The sequence below is a fragment of the Montipora foliosa genome, chromosome 12, assembly GCF_036669935.1.
Source record: "Montipora foliosa isolate CH-2021 chromosome 12, ASM3666993v2, whole genome shotgun sequence".
NCBI classification, from domain to species: Eukaryota; Metazoa; Cnidaria; class Anthozoa; order Scleractinia; family Acroporidae; genus Montipora; species Montipora foliosa.
Genome location: NC_090880.1, coordinates 2,029,405 through 2,044,404, shown reverse-complemented (window position 1 = coordinate 2,044,404; position 15,000 = coordinate 2,029,405). Strand labels below are relative to the sequence as shown.

Genomic DNA, 15,000 nt, shown 5'->3' with positions numbered 1-15,000 from the left:
CCGGTGACACATTTGTTGATTAACAAATGTTGAACTGTGGGTCATGCTATATGATGAATGTTGAAATATGCCATTCAACAGGTTGAACATTGTTGAACGATGTTGAACAAAAATAGAAACCAGCTCCATTCCATTCAACATGTCCATGCAAAATTGTTCACCATTTCTTGAGCAAAAAATGTTGCAGGGTGTTGAACCATTTGTCATCGGCTTAAAAGGAACTAGAGTGGAAAAGAGTATACTAGAGTATACTAGAGTATACTAACTAGCTGGTGTGAGGAATTTCCCTGGCTTGTACTCGATTCAAAAAGTGGTCTCATGAAAAAACCTGCTGTAAGTGGTATGGCATTTCAGACTCACGTACAAATGTAGTCCTCTTTGTAAGTTGTCTCATTTAAGAGATACATGTATGATTGTTGTTGATTGAAACAACAACTCATGATCAAAAGCACTGTATTCAAACTTGCTTTTATTTGGTTAATTTTTAATCTGGGATTAGCGTTAATTGGCTTTTGAACAACCAGGCCCTGGACATTAGTGAAACAAATCGTGAAACATGTTGGAACATTAGCGGACTACCCCAGGTTGCTCAAAGCATGGTTAAGACGAATAAGAATTAAAATATACCATGGAAACCTATAGGTTTTGATATCTCTAAACCAAGGGTCAGCACTAACCAGGCTTTGAGAAACCAGACCCTGGACTTAAGCGATAAGATTCGATACATGCACAACTGCATGTGGAATCCAACCTTCCAAAATTCAAGAAATACATGTAGAATGTGAGTGGTTGGTAAGTGACAAAGGCAGGTGTGGAATGTGATGTTTAAAAACTCTCAAAAAGTTAAAGTGATTATTTAATATAGGTAATCACATGAGGCCGAGTACTATTAAGGCTTAATTGTACGAGTGTTTTCGCGAAGCGATGAGGGCAATTTGGAAAATTTCCAAAACACAAGTGCAATTAATCCTTAATAGTACGAGGACTCATGCCATTACTTGTTTATCAATAAAGGGCAAAATTTATACGAAGGAAAATCAGGTTCGCAGTCTATTTTTATCTGGGAAGCCTGTTTAGCGCTACGGCAAATCGGTTGCTTTGCAACGGATTAACCAATCATTGACAGGTAATCAAGCCCCCTCTTGATTACCAAATATGCCCTCGATTAAGAGAAAATGCCCTCTGTCTCAGTCAATCAGCGTTCAATAATTTTGCCCTTTATTGATAAACATGGAAAGTACTAACAAGTAACTGCTTATTAATAAAAAAGAATATTATATCCATGTATATTTGAAATCCAGTCAATGTCATTTTAAACAATTACTTTTTAACATTCGGGAAAGGGAACAAATCCTTAAAACTGCAACTATATGGGCAGTGTACGTGTGCATAGGGGCACATGACATGTCCATGTTGACTTCACACCGGTCGGTCGTACCGGCATAAATTTACGCAAAAACCACATATTTATAAAGTTCTTTCTTCTTCCTGTTTAATCAACTGAGCGACGAAGCGCACATACCTGCCGCAAAAGATGAATTTTTCGCACTTGATAAAACGGAAAAGGAAGTTGGAAAATCTTGCCCACCGCGAGAAACAATCTCTCCTTTTCTGGTTGTGTCCATGTGCCTTTCGGGTCCACGTCAGTCGCTCTTTCTGCTTCATCATCAGTTTCGGGAATCGATTTCTTTCCGTCTTCAACAGCTGGAACACGAAGTTCGCAGATAAGATCGATGGCACATTCAAGCAAACGCTGAAGTAGATCTTCCAGACGGGCTAAATGCAGCTGATCTCTGAAGATGCATCTACACTGACTGAAAGAAGCGTAAAAACCGTATGTACAATCCATAAGCTAAGGCCTGCAGAGTAGCCAGTTAAGGTTAAGATATTAACATAAGTCCCCTTTGTGATCTACGTACCGTTGCGGCCAAGAAAGCGCGAAAGATACCACGTCCTCAATCTCAGACAAACTTCGGATCTTCGGAGTTATCTAAATCGACGACAAATTATCTCACAGTTAGATGATTTACATGATCGAGGTCGATGTTGTTGATTTCGGATCATACATGATCGAAGACTAACATCTTTCTTACATTTCTCAATGATTGTCAGCAGCTGCTGACAGCATTCTGACATTTTTAGATCCGATCAGGAACGTTTAATGCAACGCACTGCCTGCAATTTTAGCATTTTCGTTAAAGTCATGTTAAGGAAAATATCAGAGATGTTTTCAGTCTGTTCTGGCGCCATTTTTACCCCTGAGGCCATGCGGTCGAGGAACCTTGTGAGCACGTGCTCAACAGTGACACAAATGAGGAACCTCGTGTCTCGAACCCAGATTCTAAAGTGGTGCTTCGTCGTTTCTGTGATGGTACTGGAAAGAGATGATGATGATGTTGCCAAAAATACATCTCTTATCTTTATTTACAGATCCACCTTTTTAGGGCTAGGGAAGTGATAATTTTACGATTTATGACAAATTCAATCTTCATCCATTAGGCGGGGTTTAAAATTTTGGAGGACCATAGCTGTCATTCTTTATGTGGGACTGAGTCCAAACTCACCCCCTCTCAGGATATGATGGGGGTAGGTTGGATACAAGACACTTTCAAAGAGCTGTCTTATTCAGAGGCCTTACGAATAGCCACATAAAGGTTTCTCCTTTTACTTCCAATTAAGGACGGTGCCTACTATTATTATTGCGCATGCGTTGTGCTCATCTCGAGATACTCGGGTTTCCTATAGGTGATGCTTACTAATAAAAAGGTAAAAGGTAAAGTCTCCGCTTACGAGCCAGAAGGCTCATCAGGCCGGCGCTTATCTCCGGTTTCTGTAGCATGCAGCGACTAGGAGTATTTGTACTCCCCCCTGGATGGGATGCTAGTCCATCGCAGGGTTACCCCCAGCATTACGCCGGTACCCATTTATACACCTGGGTGGAGAGAGGCACCGTGAGAGTAAAGTGTCTTGCCCAAGAACACAACACAATGTCCCCTGCCAGGCCCCGAACCCGGACCACTCGATCCGGAGTCGAGCGCACTAACCATGAGGCCACCGTGCCTCCCACGATGCTTATTAATACAGGGATATTTTGGCGCGGTTTAAAACTATCCGGAGAAAGTAGATCTTAGTAAGTACTCTTAATATCCAAAAAGAAAAATCGGGCGTAACCGTACATTTTTGAGAGATCATTTAGCTTCAGTTTGCGAGAAAGAACGCCATACATTGCTTTGTATTTTAAAGCTTTTTACAAATATTATTCATGAATTATCTTTGTTCCTGCATGATCATAAAACCGGGCAAATATATCTCTCAATTAGTAGGCAATTGGGAGACGCGGTGGCCTCATGGTTAGTGCGCTCGACTCCAGATCGAGTGGTCCGGGTTCGGGTCCTGGCTGGGGACATTGTGTGTTGTTCTTGGGCAAGACACTTTACTCTAACGGGGCCTCTCTCCACCCAGGTGTATAAATGGGTACCGGCGAATTCAAGGCTGGGGGTAACCCTGCGATGGACTAGCATCCCATCCAGGGGGAAGTAGAAACACTCCTTGTCGCTCGATGCTAAGGAAACCGGGGATAAGCTCCGGCGTGTTGGGCCACTTGGCTCGGAAAGCGCTTACTGACGTATTTGATGCGCTTGCATTCCGGGATGTTCTTAAAATCGTAAAGTGCAAAGTAACTTAGTTAGCAGTGGAAATGGAATATACTTTGTGTGTTATGGACAGTGGGGATTACAATGTTTTAACAGGAAAAGAAAACAAACAGCGGTTACAAACATTTTCATTTTATACTTGACGTTTCGTATGTTGCAGCATACATCATCAGAAGTGACGGTTAAAACTGTTACACAGAATTTTAAAAAACTAGAGCGAGGAACTGGTGACTAGTTAAAAAGTGTGATAACAAAATCGTAACTTCCGGTAGTCGATTCTTCCGGAAGAAATTAATAAAGAAAAAGCTTCTCACTACCAATGTTTTCATTGAGAGAGGGTTTTAAGTCACTGATTAATAGCGTTTCTTTAATTTTACATTGCATGTCGGACTTCCCAGTTGCGAGGATTTCAAAATGGTCCCATTTGATGTTATGACCGGTAGAAATTGTATGGTCTGCAACAGCAGAGGCGTGGCCGACTTGTGTAAGAGCTTTGAAATGCTCGGACTTCCTGTCATGCAATCTTCTTTTTGTTTTGCCGATGTAGAAGGAATCACAGTCCCAACAACTGGCTTTGTATACTATTTTTGATCTTTGAGAACGACTGAAACGATCTTTGTAGGGAAAAAAAGAGTGAATCCTGCAAGTGTTTTGAAAAATAACCCTAAGATTGACACAGTCATAAAACTTACTAATACAAGATTTAACACGTCGAGTAAGAGCTTCACTTTGAAAGCCCAAAAAAGGCAAGACAAGAATGATATCTTTCTTAGGAACAGTGGTGGCAGGTTCAGCAGACCTGTTCTTTTGTCTGTTCAAAACATCATTAATGTTGTAACAAAGGACGCCTCTTGGGGAACTATTTTGAAGGAGAGTGTTCTTGAGATCGAAGAGAGTCGACTGTAACAAGGAAGAACTCGAGCAGATGCGTAAGCAGCGATAGGTGAGGGTGCGGATTTAATTTATTTTATACTTTCTAGGAGTGAAAGAGTCCCACTTGGTGTAGAGGCCAGTGAAAGTTGTTTTGCGATGTACTGTTGTTGTGAAATTGTTGAGATTGCGCTTAATGCGGACATCTAAAAATGGAATCTCCTGGTTTTCTTCAAGTTCCATTGTAAATTTGATGTTAGGATGTCTGGTGTTAAGAAAATGCAGAAAACTGGCCGCAGTGGCTTCACTGTCGAACAAAGAAAATGTGTCATCCACATATCTAAACCAAATGGAGGGACGAGAATCTACATTAGCCAACCATTTCTGTTCAAAGGAAGTCCGAGCATGACAGGAAGTCCGAGCATTTCAAAGCTCTTACACAAGTCGGCCACGCCTCTGCTGTTGCAGACCATACAATTTCTACCGGTCATAACATCAAATGGGACCATTTTGAAATCCTCGCAACTGGGAAGTCCGACATGCAATGTAAAATTAAAGAAACGCTATTAATCAGTGACTTAAAACCCTCTCTCAATGAAAACATTGGTAGTGAGAAGCTTTTTCTTTATTAATTTCTTCCGGAAGAATCGACTACCGGAAGTTACGATTTTGTTATCACACTTTTTAACTAGTCACCAGTTCCTCGCTCTAGTTTTTTAAAATTCTGTGTAACAGTTTTAACCGTCACTTCTGATGATGTATGCTGCAACATACGAAACGTCAAGTATAAAATGAAAATGTTTGTAACCGCTGTTTGTTTTCTTTTCCTGTTGAAATTGAAATGGCCAAAGGACAAAAGTATTTACAATGTTTTAAGCCTTGCTATTTAAAGTGATTCGAGTAATGGAAATCCTTTAACTTTTCACAAGTGTTTCTTATACTGTGATAACAATTTTCCCAAAGGGCCGGATCCCACTAGCACGTTTTTCATTTGTTTTGCAAAAAATGGTAAATCGCAAAGCTTGGACGGGTGGGGCCGTAATGTGAGAGCCTTACAAATATTTGTAAGACTGTACTAAGGAGACGGCCGATATTTTTAGTACGGATAAGCCATTTTATTCAGAGAAATGAAGCTCGTGATCCAGCCCTAAGATTGATTTTTGTTTCGACGCTAAGCAAGTCTTGAGAATGGAATGACTCTTTTATTTCATGAATGACTCTTAATTTCATCAATGACTCTTTTGAAATGTCAAATACAGAAACAAGCCTCTCTACTGAACCAAAATATATCCCATGGATTTAATGTTTTTGCCCCCATTATCTGAAGTAAGCTGATTTGGTGCGAAGTTCCCACATGTGTTGGAATCATCAGAACGCCCTCCGGTACCAAACCCAATTCTAGAGTCTGTGGATGTGCAGTCCTTCTCGTTGTTTCCCATAATGCCGATTCTTACTTTAGAGAAGCCTTTTGATGAGCCAGCGGCATTGAACCCCTCCATGTTACAGTTGGCCTGCAAGGACGCTTGAGAACCAATCAGCGTCTTCCATGTGTTGCGGCTCAGTGATGTGGAGCGGTATTTGCCGTCAGCTATTAGTGAATGCAGTGACTGGGCCTGCTTGTTGATGACCAGAAACGTGATTGACTGACCAGTGATCTTCATACCGAGGCAGATCTTGGTGAAAGACGTGTTCCAGTAGGTCGGTAGTTTGGTCTCTTCAAAGTCAAACCCAGTCTTCCCTCCTGGGAGGTTGTAGGCGTTTTTGTTGCTCCACAAGGCCGAATCATAATGAAAGGTTTTCTTAAATAAAAACAAACAAACAAAAAAAAAAAACAAAGAATTAGCTGCACGTGCATAACCGCAGAAAAAAGCCGTGAGAACGAGGTCGGTATAAGTTGGCAATGGAGTTGATTGCAGAAGATGTCGAAAATAAATATCTATGCGGTTAGCGAAGAGAACTTCGATTGTTGAGTAAAACGTGGGCTGTCGGATACCTTTTTGCCGTCAGTCTTCATCGCAAGCGTCCATCCTCCACCTCCGCATCCAAAGTTTCCCATGTGACAATAAACAGGAATCTTCTGCGACCCAAACATCAGTGGATACACTTGGCTTTTGGAGAACCTGTATCAAATAAAACCTCGTTTGTTGAAATGGTTCTAAAGGTGATACGAAGAGCTTCCCGCGTGCATTAATCCCTGATGTCTACATTTTAAAATACATATAAATTCAGTATTTTCATTAGGCGCTTACTTGTGTTTTTCATACAGCTCTTTGCACGAAGACGAAGAGACGGGAACAGCAGGAACAGCTGTAGAAAGTATATAAAAAATGTCGTGATCAGAAATAACTTCATAAAATATTTTATTTTGGATAAGGAACATCTCTGACAAAGCTGGTCGAGCGATATTGCATGAATCGATATTAGATGGGATCTCAATCGCTAAAAGCGACCAGGAAAAGCTTTCTAGGCCGTCAAACGCGATGTTTTCTTCGCCTCTCGCCAGCTTCTCATCTTCTTGTATTCCATCAATGAAACCATTGAAATGACTGATTGATTTTTAAAAATCAGCTTACCTAGTGAGGAATTGTTGACTACTGCAACGAGACTTTCTAGTTTATTTTGCAGCGTTTTAATAGCCTCGTTGGCTCCCGAATCCTGAAGCATGTTGCACATAAGATTGCAAAGCATGACTTGGTTGAACGGTTTGGCGCAAGATTTGCCGGATCTGTCTGCATTCACAGCCATCGAGAAAAGGACTGCAACGAAATAAACGATAAGACGTAAGCGCATTTTGTACCAGATAAGGAAGCTCTTCCTCTTAACCAAGATTCCAAAATTCCTTGATTCCCAAGTAATAGTGCGGTACTAAGCAAGTGTAAATTAAACAAGGAAATTAATAAGATTTTCCTATAGTTACAAATACGACCGAAAATTTTCTTGTTAAAAACCTTATCCAATCATTTTAATCCAAGTTTACTGTTTTTCTTTTTACTCGGCTCATTCCCTTTTGGCGTTAACGCCAAGTATCAGTGTACAACATGTACTGTAGCAGTGTACAGATATAAGAGGCAATTTACTATAATTATTTTGTGTGAAAATATAAATTAATAAGGCAAGTCATTGAGTTACTCGGGCCATAAAAGGTACTATAAAGGTACAATAAATGCATATTGATTTATTCGCAGCGATACAGCTCAAGGAATCTAAGAGAATGAATATGGATATAAGCCTGGATGTGTTTTTCCGGCGGAGTAAATTTGTTACGATTGATCACAGGTGACCTCGAGACCCGTATTCATGTATCATGAAGAGATCGTGTGGCGTATCCGCCTGTTCGGTATAACAAGCCCCCATATTAATAAATTCCGACAGTACGCCGTATGTTTTAGTTGACTTTTGCGTATTTGATCTATGATATGTCCTGGAATTCATATAGAGTTTGGAATTTTATCCCCAGTTTCACTTAAAACTGATTCATACTTTGTGCCAAAGTGCTTTGCTTTTCCGATTCAAGTACCAGTCTTCTCACCCTGCGAGCAGAGCCTCTCCAAAAACTCACCAGAGGGCGAGTTAAGAAAGACTCTGCTGGCAGGGTGCCGTCTTCTGTCAATGTACTTTTATTGACCTGTCCGCATAGTAATAAAGTAAGATCCATGCATTTTCGCGCGGCATTTTGTTTACATTTTTTGCTTTATTAGCATAAGGCTAATGTTTTCTAATCAGTCAGCCGAGAATAAAAGTACTGAATATTGAAAGTGTATTGCATAATGAGCAATCTCTGAAAATTTGAACGCGATACACAGGATACAAATCTCTAAAATGTTTGAGATCGTTTGCGCTTTTGTCCTCCAAGAATTTATCAGTTTGGATGACAAAAAACTGGATCGTGATTATCAAAGGCAAAATTAAGTCATTTTGTAAATAGAATGACACCTTCTGTGAGCAAACTCGTGTGTTAATAAAACAAAGTGTACAATGACGACAAAATGTTTGGCCTGACCCTTGACCTAATTTGCATAAAATCGAATTTCCGGTTTGCTGAGAAACTTTTAAACTTGGCAGGCACCAGATCGGTTCGATAATGGGTGCGGATAGAGACAAGGTCCTATGTCTGTGTTAACTCTGACTTCTGCAAACTGGGAATCCAACTCAGGCGAGTGATCAGGTGAAAAGAATCGCCATCCGGTGTTTTCGGCTCCTTTAAACTTTTTACGAGGTTGTCAAAAGTCTATGAAGTACCAGAGGATAGTAGGAAAGAGTGAATTCGTGTTTGATTGTTATCGTAAAGGAATGCTTCTGTTCATGATCAACTACAACAAGGTGATGCCGAAATTATCTGGATATTTCTCAACTTTGTAAACACAACTATCGAGTGGTTTTAACCCCGTGTTAATATAATTACCCTATTGCTCATTCAGTATGTTACAAGTGCACCTTAAAGGCATTGAATATAACCAATAGAATGATGAAATAATAGCAAACTAAAAGAGCAGTACTTTGCTTTTGGTGAACACATGCAGTCAGTGTCACTGTCCACGGGAATCTCACTGTGTGCTCCTTTGCTAGTGCGAGTGGACCTGTGAACTTGGCGGATCGACGAGAAAGTGTCTCTTCGCATTCATTTTCAGCATACATAGCACAGTGACACCTTTAGTGTGGTCTTCCACTGAGCAATAACTCGGTAACACATGCTGACTGCAACAAGTATCAATCCCGTCGGAACGAAGAAACGTCGAAGAATATTTCAACGTATTACGTTGTGGCATTACTTCGGAAAGTGAAACGTCGGAAAATCGATATTGATCGATTTGAATTCAACTGAATGAGTGACAAATTGGCATATCTTGAACAAGTCGATATTGGTCGTTGACTTATCGATTAGTTTAAATCTGAGTGAGTGAAAACTTTGCATATTCTGACCCCTAACAAGAGTCGTTTCTACGCTTTGCATATCCACGACTTAAAAGGAAGGAAATTATTAATATTTGAGGATTTGATCTCGTTCTCCTTTAGAAGTGGATTTAAAAGTTCAGAGGACTATGGCTGTCATTCTTATGTGCAAGTCCAAACTCACCCCTTCTCAGGCGAAGATGGGGGAGGGTTGTGTAGGCGAATAAAAACGAACAAAATCTAACTTAGAGGCTTCACGAATAGCCGCATAAAGGCTTCTCTTTGTTTTCCTTCCAGTTAATACCGTTACTGACCAAGAGTCCATGAGTGGGAGCCTACCTATGTACATATCTTTGAATGAACCTTGCGTGTATCTTTCTATTTTTAGAAATTAACTCACATTTACAGCAATTTACCTTAATTTGTACAATTTGCATACATTGTTTTTGCTATTTTTGTCTTTGTTTGATAATAACTTTATTCGGATCGGTCATTCTAAACAGTACGTGCAGGGCCGAAAAACTTGCGGCGTTCTAAAAATAGAAAGATGTGCGCAAAGGTTGACTCGTAGGGCTTGTGGATTTCTATAACAAGTATTTGATGCGTTTGCATTCTGGGATTTTCTTAAAATCGTAAACAGCAAAGAAACTTACTTGGTAGTGGAACAGATGTACTTTGTGTATTATGGACACGGTGGACTACAATGTTTTGAAATCTTGCTAAAGTGATTGGAATAATTAAAAGAAAAGTGTTTGTTGATACCGTGATAAGAATTGTCCCTAAGGGCTTGATCGCACTGGCGCATTTTTATTTTTTATTTTTTGTTTTGCCTAGAAATGGTAAACCGCAAAGCTTGGAGGAGTGCAACCGTTGTGTGCAAACCTAGTGTCGGCAGACTCTACCAAACTTCAAAGGAGCTGGTGTCTTGCTGCCTGGTCGGCCGATATTTTTTGTAAGGAGAAGCCTTTTTTTCCGAAAAATGAAGCTCAAGACATATAATTTTTTTGTAGGCTAGTGCTACCCGTCCCAAAGATTGATTTTTGCTTTGACGCTCGGTCAGTCAATCGCTTCAACGTCTACAAACTAGGCTTGAAAATGGAATGACTCTTTTATTTCAACTGTGATTGTTCTCTACTGAACCAAAATATATCCCATAGCTGTAATGTTTTTGCCCCCGTTATCTGAATTAGCGTCATCCTTTGCAAAGTTCCCACATGTGTTGGAATCATCATGATACCCTCCGTTACCAAACCCAATTCTGGAATCAGGAGTAAGGCAGTCGAACTCGTTGTTTCCAATTATACCGATTCTTGCTCTAGAGTGGCCTACATGTACAGAAGCGGCATTGAACCCTCTCCTGTTACAGTTGGCCTGCAAGGACGCTTGAGAACCAATCAGCGTCTTCCATGTGTTGCGGCTCAGTGATATCGAGTGGTATTTGCCGTCAGCTATCAGTGAATGCAGAGACTGGGCCTGCTTGTTGATGACCAGAAACTTGATTGGCTGACCAGGGATCTTCATACCGAGGCAGATCTTGGAGAAAGACGTGTTCCAGTAGGTCGGTAGCTTGGTCTCTTCAAAGTCAAACCCAGTCTTCCCTCCTGGGAGGTTGTAGGCGTTTTTGTTGCTCCACAAGGCCGAATCATAATGAAAGGTTTTCTGAAATAAAAACAAAAAAACAAAGAATTAGCTGCACGTGCACAACCGCAGAAAAAAGCCCTGAGAACGAGGTCGGTATAAGTTGGCAAAGGAGTTGATTGCAGAAGATGTCGAAAATAAATATCTATGCGGTTAGCGAAGAACTCAGTCGATTGTTGAGAAAAACTTGCGCTGTCGGATCGATACCTTTTTGCCGTCAATCTTTATCGCAAGCGTCCATCCTCCACCTCCGCATCCAAAGTTTCCCATGTGACAATAAACAGGAATCTTCTGCGACCCAAACATCAGTGGATACACTTGGCTTTTGGAGAACCTGTATCAAACAAAACCTCGTTTGTTGAGATGGTTCTGAAGCTAATACGAAGAGCTTCCAGCGTGCATTAATCCCTGATGTCTACATTTTAAAATACATATAATTCAGTATTTTTATTAGGCGCTTACTTGTGTTTTTCATACAGCTCTTTGCACGAAGACGAAGAGACAGGAACAGCTGTAGAAAGTATATAAAAGATGCCGTGATTAGAAATAACTTCATAAAGTATTTTATTTTGGATAAGGAACATCTCTGACAAAGGTCGTCGAGCGATATTGGATGAATCGATATTAGATGGGATGCCAATCGATAACAGCGACCAGGAAAAACCTACTATACCGTCAAACGCGATGTTTTCTCAGTCGCCTCTCGCCAACTTCTCGTCTGCTTGTATTCTACCAATGAAACCATCGAAATGACAGATTGATTTTTAAAAATCAGCTTACCTAGTGATGAATTCTTGAGTACTGCAATGAGACTTTCCAGTTTATTTTGCAGCGTTTTAATAGCCTCGTTGGCTCCCGAATCCTGAAGCAAGTTGCACATAAGATTGCAAAGCATGACATGGCTGAACGGTTTGGCGCAAGATTTGTCGGATCTATGTGCATTTACAGCCATCGAGAAAAAGACTGGAACGAAATAAACGCTGAGACTTAAGCGCATTTTGTACGAGATAAGGAAGCTCGCCCTCATAACGAAGATTTTACAATTCCTTGATTCCCAAGTAGTAGTGCGGTACTAACTTAAATAAGGAAATTAATAAGATTCTCCTGTAGTTACAAATACGCCCGAAAATGTTCTTGTTAACAACCTCATCCAATCAGTTTAATCCAAGTTTACTGTTTTTCTTTTTACTCGGCTTATTCCGCTTTGGCGTTATCGCCAAGTGTCAGTGTACAACATGTACAGTAGTAGTGTACAGATGTAAGAGGCAATTTACTATAATTATTTTGTGTGAAAATAAGAAGGCAAGTTATTGGATTACCCGGGCTGTAAAAGGTACAATGAAGGTACAATTCTGAACTTGGGGATTGAACATAAACAAACCCAACATTGACCATGCAGTGCATCATTTCAATGGCCTGAGGAGTGCCAAGATGTTTCATTTTGTATAAATCCATTTCAATATCACCACTTACGAGAGTGACAGTAACGATGGTGCCATTTTACCCCTTTGTGATCCCTGTACCCAGGGGAACCAGGCGGACCAGGTTCTCCAGTTGTTGTTCTAGCAGCCGTGTCATTATATTTTTTCATGTTTCTTTATTTTATCAACTCTTTGGGTTCATCGTAATAAAAAAGGAATATTTTCCAGCAGTAACGCAGTTTGCTGAACAGCTCGTAGTCAACTCCCAGCTCCTCAAAAATTAGTTTGTTTTATCACGGTTGGTTTTTGGCACCTTGTGAGTCACTATGTATGTGCAAAATAGACAACGCTGCAGGTGTTGCCCGTTGATAAAATTATTCATTGATGATAGTGTCTTGGTTACTTTCAGAAACCAGATCTTCAAAGAAAACAATTTTTTGGTTGTCCACTGGAAGCTCTTCAGGGGGATGAGATTTGTACCCATAAGCATCAATGATATCAGTGCATGTATAAAAAGCAACAAATTCATTGGTTTTTTGGGCAGGCTCTCAGAAAGGGAATTACAAATGATCTCAATTTTTGATTTTTAATGCACGCTTATGCACCTTGAAAGCGTGCTATTTTTAAATGTTTGAAAATTGATATCATTTTCATCCCCTTCCTTCCCCTTTTTCTCTTCCTTTACCATCTTGTGATAGTCTGTTTCTATTGCAACAAAATACGTACGATTCTGCAATGGTTTACAAATTGTTAAAAATATTTAAAATAGAAAAAAAAAAGCTTGACCGAACGGATTTGGAGAAGCCTTGTTCTTTTAAGAAAACTAAAGAACGAAAGAAATAATCCCTCCACAAACTCTTTGTCTACACTTTCGTTCGTATAAATTAACGATGAGTTTGAAATATTACCTGTATCGGGCCTTATCCCCATATAGAACCTGGCGGCATCTGGTAGGAAGTCATGGGGTCTAGCTTCTTTAGTACTGTTATTCAGCTCGCAGATATCGCCGGTGATCATGAAATTGTAGCTTTTGCACTTCATATTATTTTGACATAGAAAGTAGCAGTCAAGAGGAGTTCTGACAGCAACTGTTTTTAAAATGTGATTCTTAAGAGCTCTGTAGGACTCTAATAACTTGCGCTCACACCGTTTGCTAGAAGCCATCATGAACAACCGTGAAATAAAGAATATTGAAAAGATCGTCAAATATCCAAGCTTCTGATCCATGTTCTCCCTAATCACAGCGGTGCCCTATTTTAAAAAATAAAGTCAGGAAAGTGACATTATATTGTAAAATTTGAAAAAAAAATATAATAATAAAGGAAGAAAGGAAAAAGTGCCAACCTGACAAAATCTTTGAGGTCGCTTTAGTCGAAGAATCTTTTTAAAGAGAGCTAAGCTGTCGCAGTAAAACCCGTCAATCAGCTTGATCTTATAATAACTAGAGCCCGAAATAGGGCCTGTTATACCTCTGGACAGGAAGCAGCTGTCGGCAGAGCACGACTACATGTATTTCTTAATTGCTTTGAAAAAGGTCAACAATTTAAAAGATAGCCACTCATTGCCTACGTGTGGTCAGTGCAGTAAGACAGCGCTTTATTCCACAACTGTCAACTGAGCTGCGTTTTGTTTCCCTGGAGATTCAAGTTGTCTATGCGTAATATGTAGCTCTAATAGTACACGATCTATTGTTTTGGTACCGTATATCATTGTAGTGCCAAGGTAGACGTCTTAGGCAGGGGTCGCACTAATGCTTTTGGTGTTTACATTGGACATAAAATCTGTCATCGCGTGCCGGCGACAAGTGCGACCCTTTTGTCGCGACCAGACGTAACTATGTCCGAAGGACCTAAAGATCAAAAAAGCCGATGTACTTCCTCGAAGCAGGTCATATCTTGTCTAATGGCCTTAAAACTAGTAGTAATCAAAGATTAGGAGTGCGTTCTCCGCCTGTGATAATTGTTGTCTGTAACTGAAATCATTCCTGTGAAGGGCTTAAGTTTTACAGACATAACATAGTCCACTGTTGTTCTGTGGATTTTGATATGACCTTTGATGACACGTTGCGTGACGGCTCCAGTTTCGGTAATCTCGCAAATTCCATGTTATTAAAACGTCTCATTTTCACTTTTACTAGTAATGTTTAAGCATAAAGGCTAAATTTTAAAAAGAATACCTGCATGTGTTACATCTAGTACTCCGTGTATTCTGAGCTGGAAGCACAAATATTAACAAACTCCCGGACAAACTCCGTGCGACTGGCAATAATTATTTCCGCTGATGAATAAAAATAAGTCAGCTTTTACATTGCTCTTCCTTAGTTCTGGCTTACTCTTATAGGTCTTGGCTTCAGAGTACTCGGCTAAATTGCAGAATACCCGGCCCACCAAATGGCCTACTTAAAAAAGCTGCCACCGCGGTCCCGCAGTCGTGTTTAACAATTGTGCTTCCGCGTCCACTAAATGTCTTACTTAAAAAACTGCCACCGCAGTCCCGCAGTCGTGTTTAACAATGCTGCTTGTCCGCAG

At 40.3% G+C, this 15,000-nt stretch overlaps 2 protein-coding genes and 1 pseudogene across 3 annotated transcripts; all 3 read right to left on the bottom strand.

Moving 5' to 3' along the window:
- LOC137979210 (uncharacterized skeletal organic matrix protein 5-like) overlaps window positions 1-1,661 on the bottom strand; it is a 14,672-nt pseudogene extending 13,011 nt beyond the window's left edge.
- A 4,044-nt stretch (window positions 1,662-5,705) lies between these two features.
- Window positions 5,706-10,033, bottom strand: LOC137979208 (uncharacterized skeletal organic matrix protein 5-like). Its single transcript, XM_068826415.1, has 5 exons — window positions 9,020-10,033; window positions 7,097-7,279; window positions 6,773-6,830; window positions 6,517-6,643; window positions 5,706-6,322 (listed from the first exon to the last, which is right to left on the bottom strand). The coding sequence occupies exons 1-5, from the start codon at window positions 9,156-9,158 to the stop codon at window positions 5,795-5,797; spliced, it is 1,035 nt and encodes a 344-aa protein (XP_068682516.1). The 5' UTR covers window positions 9,159-10,033; the 3' UTR covers window positions 5,706-5,794.
- A 494-nt stretch (window positions 10,034-10,527) lies between these two features.
- LOC137979207 (uncharacterized skeletal organic matrix protein 5-like) lies at window positions 10,528-14,918 on the bottom strand. Of its 2 annotated transcripts, none has more exons than XM_068826413.1 (5): window positions 14,649-14,918; window positions 13,381-13,723; window positions 11,514-11,562; window positions 11,259-11,385; window positions 10,528-11,072 (listed from the first exon to the last, which is right to left on the bottom strand). In XM_068826413.1, exons 1-5 carry the CDS (start codon window positions 14,652-14,654, stop codon window positions 10,545-10,547), a joined length of 1,053 nt encoding a protein of 350 aa, XP_068682514.1. In that variant the 5' UTR covers window positions 14,655-14,918; the 3' UTR covers window positions 10,528-10,544. The 2 variants fall into 2 exon arrangements, with proteins under 2 accessions (XP_068682514.1, XP_068682515.1); XM_068826414.1 differs by lacking the exon at window positions 14,649-14,918 and adding an exon at window positions 13,817-13,881.
- Between the last annotated feature and the right edge of the window lie 82 nt (window positions 14,919-15,000).